A 23,406-nucleotide genomic window follows, 5' to 3' on the forward strand; every position below is an offset into this window, starting at 1 on the left:
CTTCCCTCTTACCCCTTCTCTTTTCGTCGGCTTCCCATCACCTTCCTCTGTTGTCTTTCATCCTTCCCTTTCTCCCATTGTCCACTCTCCCCTTCTATCAGATTCCTTCTTTAGTTCTTCATCCTTTCCACCTCCTAGCTTCTCACTTCATCTTCCTCCTCACCTGGCTTCACCTATCATCTGCCAGTTTGTACTCCTTCCCCTTCCACCCTCATCACCTTCTTATTCTGACTTCTACCCCCTTCCTTCCTCATCCTATTGAAGGATCTCAGCTCGAGTTGTCAACTCCATAGTCACTGCCGAGTTCTTACAGCGTTTTGTATGTGTTGCTCTACATATTGTAGTTTCTCTCTTGTTTTAATCTTTATTTACTGTATAGTTTCTTGTAGCCTGCTAATGTTTTACCAGCAGCTAGAGTAAATAGACTCACATCCAATGGTCTGAACCATTGATCCAAGGACACCCCAGAAGCTCAGAATTTCACTTAAATAAACCACTATCCACATTTCATGCACTAGTAAAATGTCATAAAGTAATTTGCAGAACTAGGGGGGAGAAGCAATTGGAGTGACAGCATTACTTTACCAGAAGCTAGTATAGATTAGATGAACTGAATGGCCACCTCCTGTGTTGTTAATAATTTTATGGTTCCATTCCATGATTCCAAGAGCTTGTTTTCTTCACAATAATCTTTCAGGGAAGGAGATCGATCAAAAATCACTGCTGTGACACAGCCTGAAGATACACTCTCAACATCTTAGGAACAGCTTCTTCCCCTCCACCAGATTTCTGAAGGGACCATGAACACTGCCTCACTGGTTTTGCTCTCTCTTTGCACTGCTTATTTAATATTTTATATATACAGTATACTTATTTTTGTAATTTATTGTGTATTTTATGGATTCCACTGTACTGCTGCAAAGCAACAAATGTCATATTAAATCTGATTCTAATTCAGTGGTCAAACTGATGACGGATTTCCCTCCCACAAGGACAATATGAAGCAGTAAATATTTTCATTTCACCTTTGTAATATGTTAGTCGCAATTTATTGTACAAATTTAAACCTCACCTGCTGTGGTGGGATTTGAACTTCACATTCTCGGGTCAATGGTCCAGGTGCCTGAATTTCAGTCCATTACCAGAAGTGCTATTATCTTGTGCATTTTAATAATACGAAACCCAGAATCCAATTTGAAGACAGCAGGAGTTCCAAAAGGAGCAGATAACTTATATGAGATAATGGCTGATGTATTTATGGCTGATGTTGTAAGATGATGTCCCAACTCTTTTTGATAATAGGTGGGATTTTTTTTATATAAGCTTCTCCTTGGGATGGCAGACAAGGCCTCAAGTTAATGACTTTTCCAAAAGAAAGCTACTTTTTGAGCAGTACCCCATGAAGTTAGCAGTGGGGTATTGAGTTTGACATTGTAGTAGCGACCCTGGGGAGTGGAATCATTAGACCTTAAGACATTAGCTAATTCTGTTCCTTTGACCCATCAGGTCTGCTCTGCCATTCAATCATGGCTGATTTTTTATCCCCCAACCCATTCTTCCACATCTTCCTGTAACCCTTAGTCTCTTTACCAATCAGGAATCTATCAATCTCTGCCTTAAGTACATCCAGTGACTTGGTCTCCATAGCCCTCTGTGGTAATGAATTCCACAGATCACCGCCCTCTGGCTGAAGAAATTCTTCCTCATCTCAGTTCTAACAGACATCCCTTTATTCTAAGATCAGCAGAAAAGTCCACTGGCTGCAGTCTATTGTCACTGCAGGACCTATATGTGTCCAGGACAATGAAGCGGGCAAGAAAAATTACTGTGGACACTACCAACTCAGCAAACAGCCTTTTCCAAAAGTTCCCTTCTGGGAAGTGCTATTGGGCTATTAAAACAAAAGCCTCACACCATCTTAAAAGTGCCTTCCTCCAGTCAGTTAATCTGATCAACCATTCCAGTTAGCGTTCAACACCCCGCCATCTATTACTCTCATCATTGCAGTGTAAATACTTCAAACCACTTCTTATAATGCTGTTTACATTGTAAATACAGACTGATATTTATGTATTTATGCACATTTTATTCTGTATCCATACTTTAATCTCTAACTTTATTTTTCATACAATTCTTTATTCTTTATAATTATGAATGCTGTTTTTGTTGCATATCATGCCAACTCACCACAGCAATTCCTAATACACATAGATATATATGGTGAATAAAGTCGATTCTTGATGTCCTCCTGAAATGGTGCTCATCAGTAAGAACTTGCTAAGACTGTATAATACACAAGTCAAGAACTTTATTTTAAGGTAAATGAGTTACATTAAGAGAATACAATATGCCATTCTGATTGTTTATAAGATTTACAGCTTTCTTTTGCCAGTACTTGGCTGGTCCTCAAAGCATTGAAGCAGTTTGGAGACTGCCTTTTCCATTCTGCTTGTGAGTTTGTGCTGTTCAGCACCAGTAGTTAACAGGATTCTGCTGTAACATAGTTCACTTGAAGTTTTTCCATGTATACTTCACTTTATTCTCCACAAAAATCATTTTTTTCAGTAAGACTCATGAAGCACTAACTTGCAGAGTTTAATTCTCCTTTGTGAAAATACACAAATACATAAGCTGAGAAAATATAATTCTGTTGACAGAACAATATGAAAACTGTCCAAAGTAACAGTGTGAATATGAACACACAGCAGTATTCAATTGTAGTAGCATAATTGTGCACCATGACAGTGATTTACAATGGAAAAAAATAACATTTGGCTGTATATTGGATAGTTTGGCCTTGAAGATCCACACACAAACAACAATAACTCTGGAGTCTCACAAAGTCTTGATTCTCCAACTTATGACCATATCGCACACATAAGTCGAGCAAAGGGGTTTGGCTTAACCTCCATAGATTAGGTATTCATGTTAATTACTACAAGTTACATTTTAAGATCTCTGCACACAGATTGTTTTAACAAAGCTTACAGCAGCAATATTTCTAGTAATTTAAGAGAATCCCTACCCGTCAAAATTACATTTTGGTACATAGAGTATCGACTACAAACTCTAACTGGAGCACCAGTGGTGAGTGAATGTGAGTCTGAGCAAACCCTCTCTCCATCCCTCTTCCTCAACATCCACTTTAACTGCTCTGTCTCAAGTCACCCCATTTAGATTGGGTGCCTTTCAATGAGGAGAGAAATATTAGAGTCTGAAACCCTCCCTGAAGTATCAATTTCTTTCATCTACAATGGTGGAGACCAGGAAGCCTATAGACACCTGGGAATAAGCTCCTTGCTTCCTCTTGGAACACCATGCGTTATATGGTCAGGTATACCAAGGGAACAAAAAGAATAAATATCCTCTGTAGGACGTTGACTTAAACTGTACACATTTAAAAATCTACCCAGTGATGCACAACTTTGAAATAAGTTATCATTGTAGAGAATGATTCAAAGTGGCTGTAACCCTATAATTAAGTTGCTGCAATGATCTGAAATGCACAACGAAAGGGATTGCATGTTTTAATCCACAATGCTTTGTGGGAAAAAATGGTGAATAGTGTTCCAATCAAATAAAGATTATAAATATTGTTTATTTTTAATCACCTAACATTTGGAATAGACACTGACACACACAAAATGCTGCAGGAATTCAGCAAGTCAGGCTGCATCTATGGAAATAAGCAGTCGACATTTTGGGTTGAGACTTTTCTTTAGGACGCATCAACTATTCATTTCCATAGATGTTGATTGATCTGCTGAGTTACTCCAGCATTTTGTGTGTGTTGACCCGGATTTTCTGCATCTGCAGAATCTCTTCTGTGTATCATAGGAATAGACACGGAATTTAGATTTTACAAAAATAGGCAGAGAAATTCTTGGACCTACAACTAGTTAAATGATAAAGGACAAGGCAAACCATGAAGATCAAGACAACCAAGACAAGCCCAAACATTTCAATTTCCTAGAGTGTTTCGTCTTGTCCTCACAACTGTGCAATATACAGTGGCTTTAAAACATGCAATTACCCAATAAAGACTGTATGACATTCATTAGTATAAAAGGATTTTTTTTTATAAAATAATTGTTACAATAGGCAGGTTATAACAACAAGTAGCATAGAAATAAAAATTATACAACGGAATTTATGCTGGTTTGAATGTTTTGAATTGCATTCTCAAAGTGCAGATTCCAGTTTAAAAACTCTCAGAGTCTTTCTGCATAATTTGTTCCTCAATAAGATGTGAACATTTTAAGCTTTTTATATAAATTATACTACAGTTACATTTCCAACTAATCTATTTTGATACAGACATCATTAGTCAAACCCAACTATATTATACTATTAACCTTGACAACAAAAGTGCATAATGAGCTGAATGACATGACCAGCAAGGCAGTCTTCACATTCTAAATAGCGACATTGGTAACAGCTTCTGTTAGTTAAGAGTAACTGAACACAATTGTCGCAAAAAAGTAGGGCAGCACAGAACAACCACATAGCCATGCCAAGCCACACTGCAAAAAGTTTGAACTCTTGAGTAACACACACAAAACGCTGGAGGAATTCAGCAGGTCAGGCAGCAACCGGAAAGGAATAAAACATCAACGTTTTGGGCTGAAACCCTTCCTCAGGACTGTCCTCACGTTCTGATAAAGAGTCCCAGCCTGAAAAGTTGACTCTTTATTCTTCTCCAGATGCTGAATCCCTCCAGTATTTTGTGTGTGTTACTCTGGATTTCCAGCATCTGCAGAATCTCTTGTGTTTTTGAACTCTTGAGGTTCAGAATTGGTTGCACAGTGTAGGGCTATGACCAAGTTGCCAAGTATTATATTAGTTTTCCCAGAACTAATCTGCAGGAAAGCATAGTACAGGATGCTATGATCTTTGAAAATTCGTTCTATTGCTTTCCCCTTTGCAAATCTATAAGCTACACTTGCATGTAAAGCTATTGATGTATAACTACCAACTTCTTTAACTGAATAAACCTATAAGATGTTTTAAATTTATAGAATGCAGCAAAACCTAGATGTCTTACTTATAGAACCTTCAGTTCTAAAACACTTCATTTGGGGTTGGCTTGAAAAAAGAAAAAAATTCAATTTTCACTGAGCCTTTCAGAAGATTAGAGTTGCACAACACTGACTTGCCCTTCGGCCCATCACATCTATGCTGACTCTCATCCACACTTTTCCCATTTACCAGCACTAGGTCCAGATTTACTATGCCCAGGTGATCTAAATGCTTATCCAGAGCAACTCAAACAAAATGCTGGAGGAATACAGCAGGCAAGGCATCATTTATGGAAGTGAATAAACAGTTGATGTTTCAGGTCAGGAGCCCTCATCAGAGCTGGAAAGGAAGGAGGAAGGAGCCAGAATAAGAAGGTGAGGGGAAGGGAAGGAGTACAAGGTAGAAGGTGATGGGTGAAGCTAGGTGGGTCGGGGAGTGAGGATAAAGTAAGAAGCTGAGAGGTAATAGGTGGAAAAGGTAAAGGGCTGAAGAAGAAGGAGGAATCTTATAAGAGAGGAGAATGGACCATGGGAGAAAGGGAAGGGATAGGAGCACCAGGAGGTGATAGAGAAGATGAGGAGACGAGAAGAGCTAAGGTGGGGGGGGAGAAGAGTGGGGAATTGAAGAAAAGAAAAGGGGGAGTGGAAAAATTCCAGACGTTCGAGAAATCGATGTTCATGCCATCAGGTTGGAGGCTATCCAGACGGAATATGAGGTACTACTCCTCCAACCTGAGAGTGGCCTCGTTGTGGTAGTAAAGGAGGCTATGGATGACATGTCAGAATGGGAAGGGGGGATTAGAATTAAAATGGTAAACAACTGGGAAATCCTGCTTTTGCAGGATTCCAGCATCTGCAGAAGCTCTTGTGTTTATGCTTAACCAAATGATTATTGAACTTGCTTCCTCTGTATTCCAGATTTCCATGTGAAAAGAACTCTTCCCTAGATACCCTCTGAACCTTTCAGCCCTCACCTTAAACCTATGCTATCTGACCTTATATGGAGAAAGGTTTCTATATCTATGTTTCTCGCAATTTTGTATGCCACCAAATCCACTGTTGATCCTAGCAAATGAGGTTCAACAAGCCCATGGAATCTGTAAAATAGGTAGGACTAAGTCAAAAAAAGACTTGTTCAAAATAATCCCAACATTGACCATGTGGAAAGTTTGCATATTTACCATTCAGCATTTTACAGTAGTTTAAAGAAATAGTTCAGACATAATTTGGGTATTAGGCATAATTTTTCCCATTTATCAATCTTGAAACAATGACTTTAGAACTGACTGTGTGTAAAACATTGGGAGGCAAGTGAATTCTTTTGCACAATCCATCATTACTAATGGAGTAAATGACGTCGAGCCGACAGGAACAACATCCAAATCCCACAACAGTAAACCAGTGGAAACTAATACCTTATTACCATACAGTGCAAGCATCTTTTTTTCTGTAAATGTGTAAAAAAAAACCCATAAAACATAGGAGTAGAATTAGGCCATTCAGCCATTGCATCTGCTCCGCCATCTCAGTATGGCTGATCCACTTTTTTCTCAACCCCACTCTCCTGCCTTCTCCCAATAACCTTTCACGCCCTGACTGATCAAGAATCTATCAACCTCCACCATGAATGCCTCCAGTGACCTGGCTGCCACAGATGAATTCCACAGGCGATGAACTCCACAATTCACTACCCTCTGGCTAAAGAAATTCCTTCTCATCTTTCTTTTAAATGTCCCTCTATTCTGAGGCTGCACACCCTCACCAAAGAAAACATCCTCTGTACATCCACTCTATCTAGGCCTTTCAACATTCAATAGGTTTCAATGAGATCCCTCCTCATTCTTCTGAATTCCAATAAGCCTTCAATTGCCACACATTGGATAACACCTTCATTCCCGGAATCAACGTATTATAAATCCTTTAATGCTAAGATAGTTTTTATCATTATCTAGTGAATTATCAGCTCAGACTTAGCTTGCTAGTTATTCATAACATTAATAATTTAGAAAGGATCTGATTCATTTTCTCCAACTAAAATGCTTTAGTTTCTAAATTCAGAGTGCCACACGATTGTCATATTTTACACTGTGAATTATAATCTTTTGTACACACAGAAGCAATGGGAACAGTAACACCAGAATCCAGTGCCGGGTGCTATAAGATCACAAATAAAGCTAATTAAGCAACAGTAAAGAATTTTGAAGTTGCTGGATTGTAACGAGTAGTTCCAAAAACATGTACCTAGTTCCCCAGAAGCAAATTTACTAGCAAATGGTTAGTACTCCTTGCTAATTTTGGGACTGTTGCTAATTTTATCTTTAAAAGTTTGACCTTGCATCTAAAAAAATTCTTGCCCTAACCCTAAAAATACAGCAAGAATTAATTTTAGCACCTGTTTTAAAGCAACACAGAATGGCCACCTCCTGTGCTGTAAGTGTTCTGTTTTATTTTTAGAAAGGGGGTATCAGCCAGTAATACGCTTAACATATAAAATCTGATAAAAATGTAAATGTAAAAAGAAACAGTAATCTGGAATATTAAGTGAAGACTTCCCTATATACATACAGTAACATGAAAACTAATCAGCCTACATTTTTGATTTTAAATGAATCCTAAAATGCAGTTAATGCGTATTCTTCTGTTTTAATGCTTGCATGAAAAATATCATGTTCCGACAGAGCGTTTAATTCTATCATATCGTTCACTGAATACATAATCTAAGAATTAGTATCATATTCTCTAATCTAAGGATTAGTGTCATATTTCATTACTTATGAGCTCAAGTAAGTGACGTGCTTAGATTACAATTTGTATGGAGAAATCAAACATACTGATTTCAGGCAACTTTGTGAAATGTTTTAAGGATGATCTTAAGCCCTGATTCTGCAGACTTTGAAGAGTCAATCCATTTCAAGGCGTTTGTTTAAGTGACAGGTTGTTCATAGTTTAAATACAACAGTGAATAAACAATGGCAGCTTGAAGTGGGCTTTTGCCAAATTTCACAGTTCATTAATATATACATAATATGAAAACTGTTCAGCAGCAACAAACAAGCTAATACAGTAAATCTTACTTGCAAAAAAAGTTTCCAGTGTATAATTGGACCATACATGAAATCAGCTAAGGTAGAGCATCAGCCACCCTCCTTCAGTCTAATATCTCATCTCTCTTTGGTGCTTCAAAGTCTGAGGAGGAACCTGACCTCTGAACAGTCCATTAGAAAGGTCAGAGGTGGAAGTTCAGACCTTCAATTTCTAAAGAGACTCTCTCTCTCTCTCTCAGAAAGAGATAGAGGCAGACAGAGAGAGAGAAGAAGATAAAGAGAGAGAGAGAGATGGAGATAAAGAGAGAGAGATGGAGATAAAGCGAGAGAGAAAGAGAACAGAGAGAGAGAGAGAGCAGGAGATAGAGAGGGAGACAGAGTGGGCGAGGGGAAGAGAGAGAGACTTACAAAAGTACATTAAACTCTAACACAATAAACAAGTTTACATTATTCTCAAGACAATCAGCAAATCAGGAACCTCCCCTTTATATGTTCCATCTTAGTCAAATCTGCACTTGGATATTTGTTATGAACAATTCTTCTAAAGTGATTTATAATAATTTATGACATTCTATCTTGGCACCTTATTTTCAAATCGCTGCAGCTAAAACATTATAAGCAAGTGCATAGAGGAAAGTGACTAACTTTATTTAATGAAGTGCACCCAGAGGGTATGTTTCACTCCCCTCACCAAAGGCAGCCACCAAAAAATGTGGCTTGGCTTCTGTGATATCCCCTAAAAAATTTGTGCAAACTTTTACCATACATTGGAATCAGTTCCATTCAGAGCCACTGGTCAGCGTTTGGAAAGACAAGCCCTGCGTCACTTATGGTCTGAAAAACTGGAAGTGGAATGTAGGTATGTGAAAGCTTTGCACTGACAAATGGAAGTGGCATCTACAAACTCTAATTTCACATTTCTCTATGAATACAAAACAGTAAACAAAGTATGCTCTGTGTATTCTGCACGTTGGAAGTTTGCAGCAGCCCTAGCTCTTGCAGGTATTTGATTCAGTCATTATTTGTGGCTTTTCAATGTACAGAAATACATATATTACCCTTAAGTTTCATCAAAGAGCTGCAAATCCAGCCGGACTACTATCTCACCAGTAGGGACTTCATGAAGCAGGAGGCGCTTTGTAACAGGACCTTTGGAGCCCTGATCTTTTTTGATATCTGACACGCGAATTTCTGTGCGGCCCAGAAAATCTATACGGAAGGAAAAGGAGATTATTACAGCAAATCCTTAAAATGGTGAGGCAGTAAAAGACAAGAGAAAGAATACACTTAATCTTAGAACCAATAAAATTCTGTTGCTAGTTTGGGAATTGCAATAGCTAATCGGCACACGGCAATAATCTGCAATGTATAAATAGAGTGGAAGACTTCTAGAGATGCACAGTGGTTGTATCATGGCTGGTATGGAAACACCAAATGTCCAAGAATGGAAAGGCCTACAAAAAGGAATGGATACAGCCCAGTCCATCGCAGGGAAGTCCTCCCCACCATTGAACACATCTTCAAGGAGCATTGCCACAAGAAAGCAGCATCCGTCATTGACAATCCTCACCATCCGAACGACACTTTCTTCCCGCTGCTACCATTGGGAAGGTGTTTTAGGTCCCACACCACCAGGTTCAGGAACAGTTATTACCCTTCAACCATCATGCTCCTGAACCCGAGTGGATTACTTCACTCGCCACAACTCTGAAATGATCACTGAAACCCAAGTCATAAGGGATCCTACAACTCATGTTCTCAATTTTATTTATTACTTATTTATTATTATAATAAATAACTATTTGCTTTGTACAGTCTGTCTTCCTTTTTACATTGGTTGTTTCTTAGTCTTTGTGTGTAGATTTTCATTGATTCTATTATATTTCTTTGTTCTACTGTGAATGCCTGCAAGAAAATGAATCTCAGGGTAGTATATATGACATATACGTACTTTGAAAATAAATTTACTTTGAACTTTGAAAGACATTTCTCTCACCAGAGAGAGAGAGAGAATTAGGAATGCGGTGGGGGGAGGTTTGACAGCAGATGATGAGCGAACATCTCTCCTTAGTATTATTGTTGGTTAATTATTGACACATATACTGAGATACAATGAAAATCTTTGTTCTGCAAGCCATGCAGTCTACATAGAGCAGATGTGAAGAGGATGATTCATCTAGTGGGGGAATCTAGGGCAAGAGGGCACAGTCTCAGAATACAAGGACGTCCCTTTAGAACAGGGATGAGGAGGAATTTTTTTAGCCAGAGGGTGGTGAATCAATGGAATTCATTGCCACAGATATCTGTGGAGGCCAAGTCATTGGGTATAAATAAAACCAAGGTTGACAGATTCTTGATTAGGTAGGGCATCAAAGGTTAAAGAGAGAAGGAAGGAGAATGATGTTGAGAGGAATAATAAATCAGTCATAATTGAATGGCAGAGCAGACTTGATGGGCTGAATGGCCTAATTCAGCTCCTATGTCTTATGGTCGTAGATTGTTTCAATACCAAGTACAAAGGGAACAAGAATATCAGAATGCAGAATATAGTGCTGCAGATATAGAGAAAGTACCGTGTAAGGAGACAATAAAGTGTAAATAAACTCCTTGATGAGGTAGATTGCAAAATCAGGGGCTTAAGACAAGATGTCCATTCAAGAGTATTAGACGAGATTGATTGAAACTGTGTTTGAGCTTGTGGAACAATCCAAAATTGGAAGCACATCAGAATATGTGGCCATCCATTTCAGATGGCCGTGGGAAGGAATTTCTCTTCTCAGTGAGCTGTGAATCCTTGTAATGCTTTATCCCAAAGAACTGTGGAGGCTGAGATAAACAGAAGAGATTCTGCTGTTGCTGGATGATCCTGATGAAGGACCTTGGCTCGAAATGTTGACTGTTTATTCCTCTCGATAGATGCTGCTTGACCTGCTGAGTTCCTTCAGCATTGTGTGTGCGTTACTGAGGACACTGAGATACTCACACAAGAGATTCTGTGGATGCTGGAAATCTTGAGCAATACATTCTGACCAGGTACTGCTGATGACGATTTGCATGGTTACCCTGACACAATGATCTTTATTCTTCATAAGCACAAGAGATTCTGCAAATACTGAAAATCTGGAAAAAGACTTGAGGAACTCAACAGGTCAGGCAGCATCCATAGAGGAGGAGTGTTCGACCTAGACCTTTCATCAGGGCATTGAGGTACTTCATATCTTTGAGTCTGAGGCAAACATATTTTTGGGCAAGGGTTACAGGGGACAAATAGCAAAGTGGAATTGCAGCCAAGATCAGATCAGCTATGATCTGATTGAATGGACCAGGGAAGAAGGGCCTGCTACCAAATTCTAATATTGTGTAAATCTCAGGAGATCAGCAGTATCAGGTACCCCATCTGGCACCAAATTGGTCAAAGTCTCTTACATCATATTTCTTCCCCATTCTGATGTTTGGTTTGAACAACAACTGAACTTCCCGATGCTTTTATGCATTGAGTTGCTGCCACATGATTGGCTGATTAGATACTTGCACTAATGAGGTGTACCTAATAAAGTGGCCACCGACTGTATTTCTATACAGTCAAGCACTGCCTTACAACTCCGAAACGAGACTGTGAACCCTACAGAGGCAAATAATTCAGACAGCAGTTGACAAGATCCTGTGCATGACTCATAAATCCACATAATTCTGCCTAGCAGGCAAAGTACGTTATTTACTGTACATCGACCTTCATATTAAGCTGCACGTCCAAGTGTACTGATTCAGCATTTAATCACCGATGAATCAATATCACTAATTAAACAACAGGTGATGCAGCTGAAAGAAACTAAGTGGAGATAAAAAGAAACATCTGAAGCCAAATAAAGTTATTTTATCATTTATAGACTGCCACAGACACTGCATAAAGGTTGCACAATATTCAAATGCCTAAATGTCAACATCTCGGACGATCTACCCTGGGCTCAACGTATCAATGCAATCACGAAAAAGTCACATCAGTGGCTATAGGCTACAGTAGGAGTTTGAGGGGGTTTGGTATGTCACCAAAGACTCTTGCAAATTTGTACAATTGTACTATGGAGAGCCTTTGGGCTGGTTGCATCACCACCTAGTATGAAGATTGAAAAATGCCCAAGATTGACAAAAGCAGCGGAGGGTTGTAGACTTGGACAGGTCCATCATGGGCACCAGCCTCCCCACCAGTGAGGACATCTTCAGAGGGCAGTGCCTCAAGAATGCGGCATGTACCATGCAAGACTCTCACCCTCCAAGACATGCCCTCTTCTCATTACTACCATCCGGAAAGGAGGTACAGGATTTTTATACACACATTCTTTCTCCCTCTCTCCTTTTTCTCCCTCTGTCCCTCTGAATATACCTCTTGCCCATCCTCTGGGTTCCCCCCCCCCCCCTTGTCTTTCTTCCCGGACCTCCTGTCCCATGATCCTCTCATATCCCTTTTGCCAATCACCTGTCCAGCTCTTGGCTCCATCCCTCCCCCTCCTGTCTTCTATCATTTTGGATCTCTCCCTCCCCCTCCAACTTTCAAATCTCTTACTAACTCTTCCTTCAGTTAGTCCTGACGAAGGGTCTCGGCCTGAAACGTCGACTGTACCTCTTTGAATTGTGATGGTTGTTGACGCAAATGATACATTTCCCTGTGCAGTATAGTTTGTTATTTCAATGTACAAGTAACAAATAAAACTAATCTTTAATTAGAACTAGATTTGCACACATCTGAGTTACTGTTGTCTCTAGGACCACAGAGAGGTGGTGTGGGTAATGCAGCTATCTCACAGTTCCGCCGACCCCGTTTAATTCTATTGTCTGATCCCACGTGAATGGCCCTTCCACAGGCTCCTTCACTGTGTGGGTTTCTGTCCACATCCCAAAGGAGAACTGATTCATAGATTATCTCATTCATATATTAACCAGTGACTAAATTTGGGGACAGCACAGCACTATTACAGTGCCCGTGACCCAGGCGTAATTCCACCGCTATCTGTAACTAGTTTATAACGTTCTCCCATAAATGCATGGGTTTCCTCCAGGTGCTCTGGTTTCCTCCCACAGTTGAATTGCGATGTAGAATTGTTATTTTTGTTGTAGTTTAATAAGAACTATGATTGCTTGTATTTTTATATAAACCATCTACAGTCATGTTCAGTGAATTTTGTAGCAATTACAGTACAATAGCCTTTTATTTTTCAAGAAGCTTCTCAGTTTTTCCGCAGCAGGTGTCACACCACTTGAATCTGGCTATTTTATAGGTTAATTGCTATCTCTAGTCTGTGTGAGATGACCATGACTGCCTTTTCCTTTGATTTACTTTACTCTCTCAGCCTGGTTTTCATTGTTCGTTCTTTGTTCTTGTAACACTTCATAAAATTGCTAGCAATAAGTTATATGTCTCTTTCTTGACTTCTGAAGAACCTTTGGATTGCAAATGCATCAGCAGCCAACACCACATTCCAAAGACATACAGATTAATAGGTTCACAAACAAGAGAAAATCTGCAGATGCTGGGAATCTGAACAGCACACACAAAATGCTGGAGGAATTCAGCAGGCCAGGCAACATCAATGGAAAAAAGTAGTCGACATTAGCATTTTTTGTGTGTTGCTCCAGCGGGATGTCCCAGCGGCCACCCATTTTAATTCCACTTCCCATTCCCATTCCGGTATCGTGATGAGGCCACATTTAGACTGGAGGAACAACACCTTATATTTCGTTTGGGTAGCCTCCAACCTGATGGCTTGAACATCGATTTCTCAAACTTCCAGTAATGCCCCCCACCCCACCTCCTTCACCATTTCCATCCCCCTTTCCCTCTCTCACCTTATCTCCTTGCCTGCCCATCACCTCCCTCTGGTGCTCCTCCTCCCTTTTTCTTTCTTCCATGGCCTTCTGTCTCTTTCACCAATTCACTTCCCAGCTCTTTACTTCATCCCTCCCCCTCCACCTATCTTCTGGTGTTTCTCTCTCCCCTCCCTCCAAATTTTAAAACCTACTCCTCAGTTTTTTTTCTCCAGTCCTGTCAAAGGGTTTCGGCCTGAAACATCGACTGTACTCTTTTCCATAGATGCTGCCTGGCCTGCTGAGTTCCTCCAGTATCTTGTGTGTGTGGTTCACATTAATAGGTTAATTAGTTACATGGGTGTAATTGGGAGGCATGGGCTCACAGGGCTGGAAGAGTCTGTTACTTTAAATAAATTGCTCGGTGTCGGTGGTTGACAAGAGAATCCATGGGACAGTAATGACATGTGAGAGAGCTCAGTTGGCAGTGAAACAAAGGGGTGAATAATTTGGAAAGGTTGGGTCCGGGCTGGAACGTGGCAGCGGGGACCAGGCCGAGAGTGTGTCAATGTCAAGGGGCCCAGGTCTTAGAGCGAGGAACGACCCAAAGTTGGGACAAGTTAAACGCCAGGCCAGATGGATTGAAAGGGCAGGGCGTCGGGACCGGAGGCAAGGGTCAGCCTGGTTCTGCTCACTTCTCCACTCTTTGCTGCCCTAAGGCTGAGGCTGTGGGCTGGCTGCGGGCTTTGTGCCTGCGAGCTCCACGACATCTTGGCTCCGCTGTGCGATGAACAGGGGTGAGGCTGTGGGCCTGCTCCAGGTGCTCTGGGTTCACTTTTGTTCTGAATGCTGTTGCGATTTGAGCTTTTTTTTTGCTCTCTCTCTGTACTTTGGGTGCCTGTTGGTCTTTTTTTAATGGTTTATTTTTGGTTTCTTGTTTCGTGGCTGCCTGTAAGGAGACAATTCTCGAGGTTGTATAATGTATACATACTGATAATGAATGTACTTTAAACTTTGAACAGGAATGACATCACTGCTCCAAGAGCCAGCAGAAACTCGATGGCCTGAATGGCTTGCTCCTAGTCAAGAGAAAATACATAATATGTAAAAAGTGACAACTGATCCTTACCATCTGGTGAGAACTGGTCACGCTCAAATACAGTGATGCAAAGTACATCCTGTTCCAGGTCTTTGATGAAGAACTGACAATTAGAATTCCACTTGGGATTCAGAGTATCTTGAATGGTTTTGGTGATGTGGCACTGAGAACCCATTGTCACTTCGCAGTAAGGATTACTTTTACCTAAAAGGAAAACAAAAACATTAATTTTATCAGAAGTTTTAACAGCTATAATGTTAGTTTTCCAGTCTTCAGGAGTTCTGGATCTCTAGCCTAGTAACTCAGTGTTGTAGAGAAAGATTAGTGAGGGCTAATAACGAGTAAATAGGGATATCGATGGTTACAGGAAACTGCAGACAAATCTTAAAATGAAAGGCAACAGTGACAAAACCCAAATTTCAGGTATTTCATTAATAATGTTATAGCATGCAACTATTGTTGTAATGGAAAATTGGATTTACTCTTAACAATTTTAGTCTTGTAGATAATCATTTTATTTTGTCATTAACACCTGGAATGTTTGAATGTGGGATACAAATTACAGTTGTTTGGCTGCTGGCGACTAGTGGAGTTCTGCAGGAGGCTGTGTTTGGACCTTTTCTTTTTACGTTATATGTGAATAATTTGGATGGCTTTGTGGCCAAGCTTGAGAAACGACATGAAGATAGGTGGTATGTCAGATAAGTAGTGTTCAGGAAGCAGGGAGAAGAATGGGCAAAGAAGTGGCAGATGGAATATAGTGTAGGGAAGTGTAAGGTCATGCACTTTGGTAAAAGGAATAAAGGCATAGACTATTTTCCAAATGGAGAAAATTTAAGAATCAGAGGTACAAAGAGACTTGGAGTCCTTTTGCAGGATTCCCGAAAGGTTAACTTGCAGGTTGAGTCAATGGTAAGGAAAGCAAATTATTTCAAGAGGACTAGAATATGTTTTCACCCATTCTTTCTTGTCTTTTTGAGCAGAGGAGGGGGATTTGGGGGCCGATGTTCTTGTGATTTGTGCGGGTGCGGGGGGGATTTAACGGTTGATGGTCATGTTGCCACTCTTTTTTTTGTGCAGGGGGTTGGGTTTGCTGTATCTCTCTGAACTGACTTCCATGGGTTTTTCTTTGTTTCATGGCTGTCTGGAGAAGAAGAATCACAGAGTTGTATACTGCGTACATGATTTGATAACCTTTGAAACTTCAGTTGTATAGCAGAAGGAAATTCTATTCTGAGAATTCAGATCATCGCCACCTGCTGATTCCTTCCTCCGGAGACTGACACTTAATTCAGAAAAATATCAATGAAGCCAGTAATTCTTACCATTGGACCTACATGCTTTCAGCTCTATACCTTCAACTATGTTTACCATCAGCCTGCCAATGCCTGTAGCCCTTTGAGAACGAACTGTGGAGATGAAGAGAATAAGTTCAGAAATAGGAGCTGCTTTTGAAGAAACTTCACTTTATGTATGCGCACAGTAACCTTACATACCCAAGTAAGCCTTTTCCCGCTTTTTCTTTTCCGTCTCTATATACAGTTCTGAAGCAGCTTTAATTTTTTGTACCCAAGCAGTTCTGTTGGAAGAAAAGAAACAAAATTGAAAGGACAGATGAAAGGTAACACGACGGGCTTTCATTTCTCTGCCAAGATTCAAAACTGAATAAACCTTATGGGTTAAATACTGCAGCTGTGCCAGGAATCTGCAATCTTCTGATTTCTAAAGGGCACTGGACTCCAGCATAGAATGATCTTTAACTTAGCTCTAATGTGGAATATCACCCTGGAGGTTTAATTGTATGAGATTAGAACTGAAGCATATTGTGGGGTAGGAACATACAGATTTTTTTTTGGTTCTGGGGGTATGTAATTCTGACTGAGTCAATGAAATTACAAAGTTCCATGACCTCCTCTACTGCCACTATGAGGCCACTCTCAGGTTGGAGCAGCAACCTCATACTCCATCTGGGTTGCCTCCAACCTGAGAGCATGAACATCTATTTCTCTGACTTCTGGTAATTTCTCCCTCCTCTCTCCTTCTCTCTTTTTCCAGTTTCCATTCTGGCTCCCTCTTAGCCCCTCTCTTCTCCTTGCCTGCCTCTCACCTCCCTCTGGAGCCCCACCTCCTTCCTTTTCTCCCACGGTCCACTCCCCTCCCCTATCAGATTCCTTCTTCTCCAACCTTTTCCACCTATCACCTTTCAGCTTCTCACTCCCACCCTCCCACCCCCCCACTTACCTTTTCTCTCACCTGCCTTCACCAATCACCTGCTAGCTTGGACTTCTTCCTCCACCCCCAACTTCTTTTTCTCACTTCTTCCCCCTTTCTTTCCAGTCCTGATGAAGTGTCCCAACCTGAAACGTCAACTATTTATTCCTCTGCATAGATGCTGCCTGACCTGGTGAGTTCCTCTGGCATTTTGTGTTTGTCACTCTGGATTTCAGCATCTGCAGAATGCCTTGTGTTTCCATTCTCTATTGATAACATCTAATACTTTGAAGAATACAAAGTAAAAATTTATATGTTTTGGCATTTTGAAACAATGTGAGGGCAATGAAAGAGAAAGTGTTGTAAGTACATAATCTGTTCCTCAAAGGCAAATTGGGGAAAGGATCTCCTTCATTAGAATTAAAATAGTGTCATATTTTTCACAGTCTCCTGACTAGGCCCAGAATCAATTTTTTTTCCATTCTTTGCTGGAAAGTCAATTTTATTCTTGTCCTTTTTACCTTCATGAAGATCTATAAAGGATTGTAATATACACTCAATGGCCACTTTATTCGATACACTTGCATATCTGCCCATTAATGCAAATAGTTAATCAGCCAATCATGTAGTAGCAACTCAATGCATAAAAGCATGCAGACATGGTCAAGGGGTTCAGTTGTTGCTTAGACCAAACATCAGAATGGGGAAGAAATGTGATCTAAGTGACTTTGACCGTGGAATGATTGTTGGTGCCAGACAGGCTGGTTAGAGTATCTCAGAAACTGCTGATCTCCTGGGAGTTTCACACACAACAGACTCTAGAGCTTACAAACGAAAAACATCCAATGAGCCGTGTCCTATGGACAAAAAGGCCTTGTTAATGGGAGAGGTCAGAGAAAAATGGCCAGACGGGTTCAAACTGACAAGAAGGCAACAGTAACTCAAATAACCACATGTTGCAACAGTGGTGTGCAGAAGACCGTCTTTGAATGCACAACGTGTCCAACCTTTAAGAGGAATGGCTATCACAGTAGAAGACCCTGCCAGGTTCTACTCCTGCGCCTTATAAAGTGGCCACTGAGTTCAAGTGACTCAGGGCTTTTCTGGACTTGAAAGAGACAGTATGTTATGCAATTACAATTTTTTGGCACGACTTGACAGTTTCCCTACGTGCCCGGTCTCAGTCTTTTCTTGCTATATGCTAAAACCTCTAATTAATCTATAATATTTTCAAGACTCAAAGCCCAGGTGGATTTCAATGGAACAATAATTAGCATATAGTTTTTCCAGCCAAGATATGAATTACAGTATGTATTTATAAAAATGTAACACCAGAATCTCTTTATATCTTTCTTCATTAAACTGTGTGCTTTTCTTACTATGGACTGCTTCTATAAAAAGATCTTTATCAAAAGTGTTGTCTCAAGGCCATAGAAGCAGTAAAAATATTTCTAATTTACCATGGTGTTATCCTAAGAGGCAAAATTTGGAAAAGAATGACTAAAAATTAGAGAGATTTATAATTAAACAAACTTCACAGGATGAGATGTTGAAAGTTACTGCAAATGAATTTCAATAAAAATAGACAGTAATAGCCATACTTTATAGCTGAGAGCTTGTAAGAGGGAGCCAAGGTGCGTGGGAGAGAGCAGAAAAGTAGTACCAAGGTCAAAATTGGATTAGTCTTGGTCAAATGATCCATTTTATCCCTGTTCCAAGTTACGCATTGCACCTACCTACATACTAGCCTTTTGGGAGCAGTACTGAAATCCTTCTACGCCTCAGAGCTCTGCAATCTTTCACACCATTTAATTTTTTAAAAATTTCCTGCTAAAATGTGTAACACCACATTTTCCCACAATATTCTCCGTCTTTGATCTTTGCACACTCACTTAACCCATCACAAAGGCAGATAGGTATAGCACAGAAACAGGCCATTTGGCCCAGATCATCTATGCTGACCAAGGTGCCCATCAAAGCTAGTCTCACCTGCCTGCATTTGGCTCATCTCTCTCTCAATCTTTCTTCTCCGTCTATTAGTCCAAGTGTCTTTAAAATGTTATTTTATCTGCCTCAATCACTTTTCCTGGCAGTTCATTCCATACAGTGTACACTTCACCCCTTAAGCCCCCAAAAAAATTGGCCCTCAGGTCTACTTTAAATCTTAAACACAAGAGATTCTGCAGGTGCTGGAAATCCAGAGCACCACACAGGGAATAAACAACACTAAATGTTGGAGGAAGGTCTTGACCTGAAACACCGACTGATTATTCCCTTGCATAGATGCTGCCTGACCTGCTGAGTTCATACAGCATTTTGTGTGTTGCCCTTTTAAATCTTTCCCCTCTCACCTTAAACCTGTACCCTCTAGTTTCTTATAATTCCCTGAACTGTGTGCAGTCACACCTATCATGTTCTTATACACCTTTATAAGGTCACTTTGTGTGGTAAGCCATATATATATGTTGTAACTGGGTTACCTGTCTGGACACACCCCTCTGCTGACTGCCCCTGTGGTTCCTCCTACAGACCCCTGAATAAAGGCAATTGGGCCATGGCTCCTCCTGTCAGTCCAGGGCAGATACTCAGCATGGTCGAGGTCACATTTTACTGTGAATAAAAGCCTTTCAGTATTTACTCTACTTCCAGTCTTTTGGAGTTATTGATGGTGCATCACTTTGTTTATCAAGATCCCTTTATGCCCTCTTCTTACTTATCTTTGTATCGTCAGGAAATAAAGCACCCATCTCTGTGGTCCCTTCATCCACAAGAAGAGGAAGAGCTAGCACCAATCACTTATTAGATGTTGCAAACCAGAGGAAGACCCATAGATGCTTACTCTGTTTCTCGTTAGCCACCTCGTAAAACAATAGCCATCTAGTAAAACTATAAGACATGGGAGCAGAGTTTGGTCATTTGGCTCATTGAGTCTGCTCCACCATTTCATCATGGCCTGGTGCATATATGTGGAACAAACAAGGAAACCCACGGAGATCTTAGATGGAGATAGAGTCTCAGACTGTAGTCAGCCACGTACTACAGGGGAGGAGCAAGCTTGGTTGAATTTGACTCTCTTTGTTTCCTGAAGCCAATTGATATGTGCATATTTATAACAATACAAAAACTGCAAAGTACACAATTTGAATATATTCTTTTTTCCCCATAATTCAAGATTCAAGATTTTTTAATGTTAAAGGAATATGAAATAATCGTTACTCCAGATCTGATGCAGCGCAAAAAAAACACAGTACGATAAAAAAAATACAGTAATAAAAAATACGATAAATGTAAGTACTTAAGATAGCTTTTATATACATAGATTGAGTGTATATCCATAAGGTGACGCTAGGCACAGGAGTCTCTGTACATAAGGTGACTCTGACAGGAAATGATAAAGTAGTGGTGGTTGGGGGTGTGGAGGGGTGGGTTAGTGGGTGAAGGTGTTGATCAGCCTTACTGCTTGGGGAAAGTTACTGTTTTTGAGCCTGGTGGTCCTGACCCGGATGCTATGTAGCTTCATCTTGACAGCAGTGGGACAAACAGTTCATGAGCAGGGTGGGTGGGATCTTTCCTGGTGTTGCTGGCTTTTTTCCCCAGCACCTTTCTGTATAAACACACGTCCTCAATGTTACCTGAATAAATAAAACATCCAAAAATGTGCAGTTGGCAGTTTCACAAGCTATTCAAATCCCAACTGATCATTATCTGATCCCACAAAAGGGAGTGGGAAGAGGGAGGAGAAACAGGCAGCACTGTGACACGGCTACTCCTTCATGGCTCCAATGACTCATTCAGCCCTGATCTTCATTGCTCTTGATGCGAAGTTTGCATGTTGGCTTTGGGACAACAGTGGCTGCCTCTGGGTGCTCACATTTTCTCTCATGTCCTGAAGGTGGGCACGTTGATAGCTTAGTTGGTTACTGTGAGCCATCCCTAGTTTGTACGGCACAGACAGAGTCTGGGGGATAGGTTGGAGCAAAAATGGGAATGTGGGAAGAATGAAACAGTGAATGTAGGATTAACGCTTGATGGTTGGCATGAACTTGGTCAGTCAAGGGCAACATTCCCTCTAATTTTTGTTTTACAGCTGTGCGGACCAACTGTTGCTCTGAGCAGGAAATTTTTACACAGCCAGAAAGTTGCACAGAACTTTAAAAGTTTTTTTTTGTAATATGTATACTATGAATATTTAGAATGAAAATTGAAAAATCACATGCTTTTGATATTATTAATTAATTCAGGGTTATAATGAAGTACAGTACAACAAAGAAAACCTTTCACCTTGTGTAAATCTTCTGGATTTACATTTGATTGAATTCATGAGACTGAATCCATGTTCGTAGACTGCACTAGAAGCTTGAAATGTTCCAACGATGTCAACAAAAATTGACAGTTCTTCAAATTTTTCTTTTACAGTCAAAGAGTCATAGAAAAATTCAGCATAGAAACATCCCATCTAGTCCATGTCAAAATCATTTAAACTGCCTACTCCCATCAACCTCCACCTGGACCAAAGCCCTCCATACCCCTCCCATCTATGTACCTATCCAAATTTCTCTTATAGTTGAAAACAAGCTTGCATACACCACTTGTGCAAGCAGCTCATTCTACCCTCTCACAACCCTCTGTGAAGAAGTTTCTCTTCAGGTTCCCCTTAAATTGTCACCTTTCACCCTCAAGCCATGACCTCTGGTTGTAGTCCCACCCAACCTCAGCGGAAAAAGCCTGTTTCCATTTACCCTATCTATGCCCCTCATAATTTTGTATACCTCTATCAAATTTCTCCTCTATCTTCTATGTTCCAAGGAATAAAGTCCTAACTTATTCAATCTTACCATATAAGGCAAGTCCTCCAGTCCCAGCAACATTCTTATAAATTTCCTGTGCACTCTTTAAACCTCTTTTACATCATTCCTGTACATAGGTGACCAAAACTGCACCCAATACTCCACATTAGGCCTCACCAATGTCTTATCCAACTTCAACATAACATCTCATCTCCTGTACTCAATACTTTGATTTATAACGGCCAATGTGCCAAAAGCTTTCTTTATGACCCTTTCTACCTGTGCTGCCATTTTCAATGAATTAAGGACCTATATTCCCAGATCCCTTTGTTCTTCCGCACTCTTCAGTGCCGTATTGCTCAATGTGTTAGACTTATCCTGGTTGGTTCTACCAAAATGCAATATCTTGCACTTGTCTGCATTAATTTCCATCTGCCATCCTAGCCCGTTTTTCCAGCTGGTCCAGATCCCACTGCAAGCTCTTATAGTCTTCCTTGGGGTCCTCTAAATCCCAATCTGGGTATCATCTGCAAATTTGCTGACTCAGTTGAACACATCATCATTCAAATCAATGATATATGTAGGCAACAAACAATAGCAGACCCAGCACTGATCTTTGCAGTACTCCACTAGTCACAGGCCTCTAGTCAGAGAGGCAGCCATCTATTGCCACTGTCTGGCTTCTCCCACAAAGCCAATGTCTAATCCAATTTACTAGGTCATCTTGAATGACAAGCGACTGGACTTTCTTGACTAATCTCCCACCTGGGATCTTATCAAATGTCCATGTAGACAATATCCATTGCCTTGCCTTCATCCACTTTCTTTGCAACTTCCTCAAAAAACTCTGTAAGATTGGTGAGATATAACTTACCACGCACAAAGTTATGATGATTATCCCTAATTAATCTCTGTCTATCCAAATACTCATATATCCAGTCCCTTAGAAAACTTCCAATAACTTTCCCACTACTGATGTCGGGCTCACTAGCCAATGATTTCCTGGTTTATTTTTAGAGCCTTTCTTAAGCGCAGAACAGCACGGGCTATCCTCCAATCCTTCATTACCTCACCTGTCGCTAAGGACGATTTAAATATCTCTGCATCTCTGCTAGAGCCCCTGCAATTTCTGCACTTGCTTCCCACAGGGTCTGAGAAAACACCTTGGGGATTTATCCACCCTAATTTACCTCAAGACAGCAAACACCTCTGCCTCTGTAATCTGTATCGGGTCCATGACTTTACTGCTGTTAGTAAATACAGATGCAAAAAATCTGTTTAAGATCTACCCCATCTCTTTCAGCTCCATGTATAGATTACCACCCTGATCTTCCAGAGGACCAATTTTGTCCTTTGCAATCCTTTTGCTCTTAACATATTAGGGTTCTTCTCACATTGTCTGCAAGGGCAACCTCATGCCTTCTTTTAGCCCTCCTGATTTCATTCTT

General features: G+C 40.5%; 1 protein-coding gene across 7 annotated transcripts in view; it reads right to left on the reverse strand.

Moving 5' to 3' along the window:
* Positions 1-2,294: 2,294 nt before the first annotated feature.
* itsn1 (intersectin 1 (SH3 domain protein)) overlaps positions 2,295-23,406 on the reverse strand; it is a 234,291-nt gene continuing 213,179 nt past the window's right edge. For 6 of the 7 annotated variants that reach the window (XM_072259915.1, XM_072259914.1, XM_072259909.1 and 3 more), the window contains 4 exons: positions 16,457-16,539; positions 16,286-16,369; positions 14,991-15,164; positions 2,295-9,271 (listed from right to left, as the gene is read on the reverse strand). In XM_072259915.1, the coding sequence (XP_072116016.1) occupies positions 9,123-9,271; positions 14,991-15,164; positions 16,286-16,369; positions 16,457-16,539 (490 nt within the window). In that variant the 3' untranslated portion in view covers positions 2,295-9,122. Of the gene's footprint in view, positions 9,272-14,990; positions 15,165-16,285; positions 16,370-16,456; positions 16,540-23,406 lie in introns of those variants that run through there. The other variant, XR_011886265.1, reaches the window with a different exon arrangement.

The sequence above is a fragment of the Mobula birostris genome, chromosome 6 (assembly GCF_030028105.1).
Source record: "Mobula birostris isolate sMobBir1 chromosome 6, sMobBir1.hap1, whole genome shotgun sequence".
NCBI classification, from domain to species: domain Eukaryota; kingdom Metazoa; phylum Chordata; class Chondrichthyes; order Myliobatiformes; family Myliobatidae; genus Mobula; species Mobula birostris.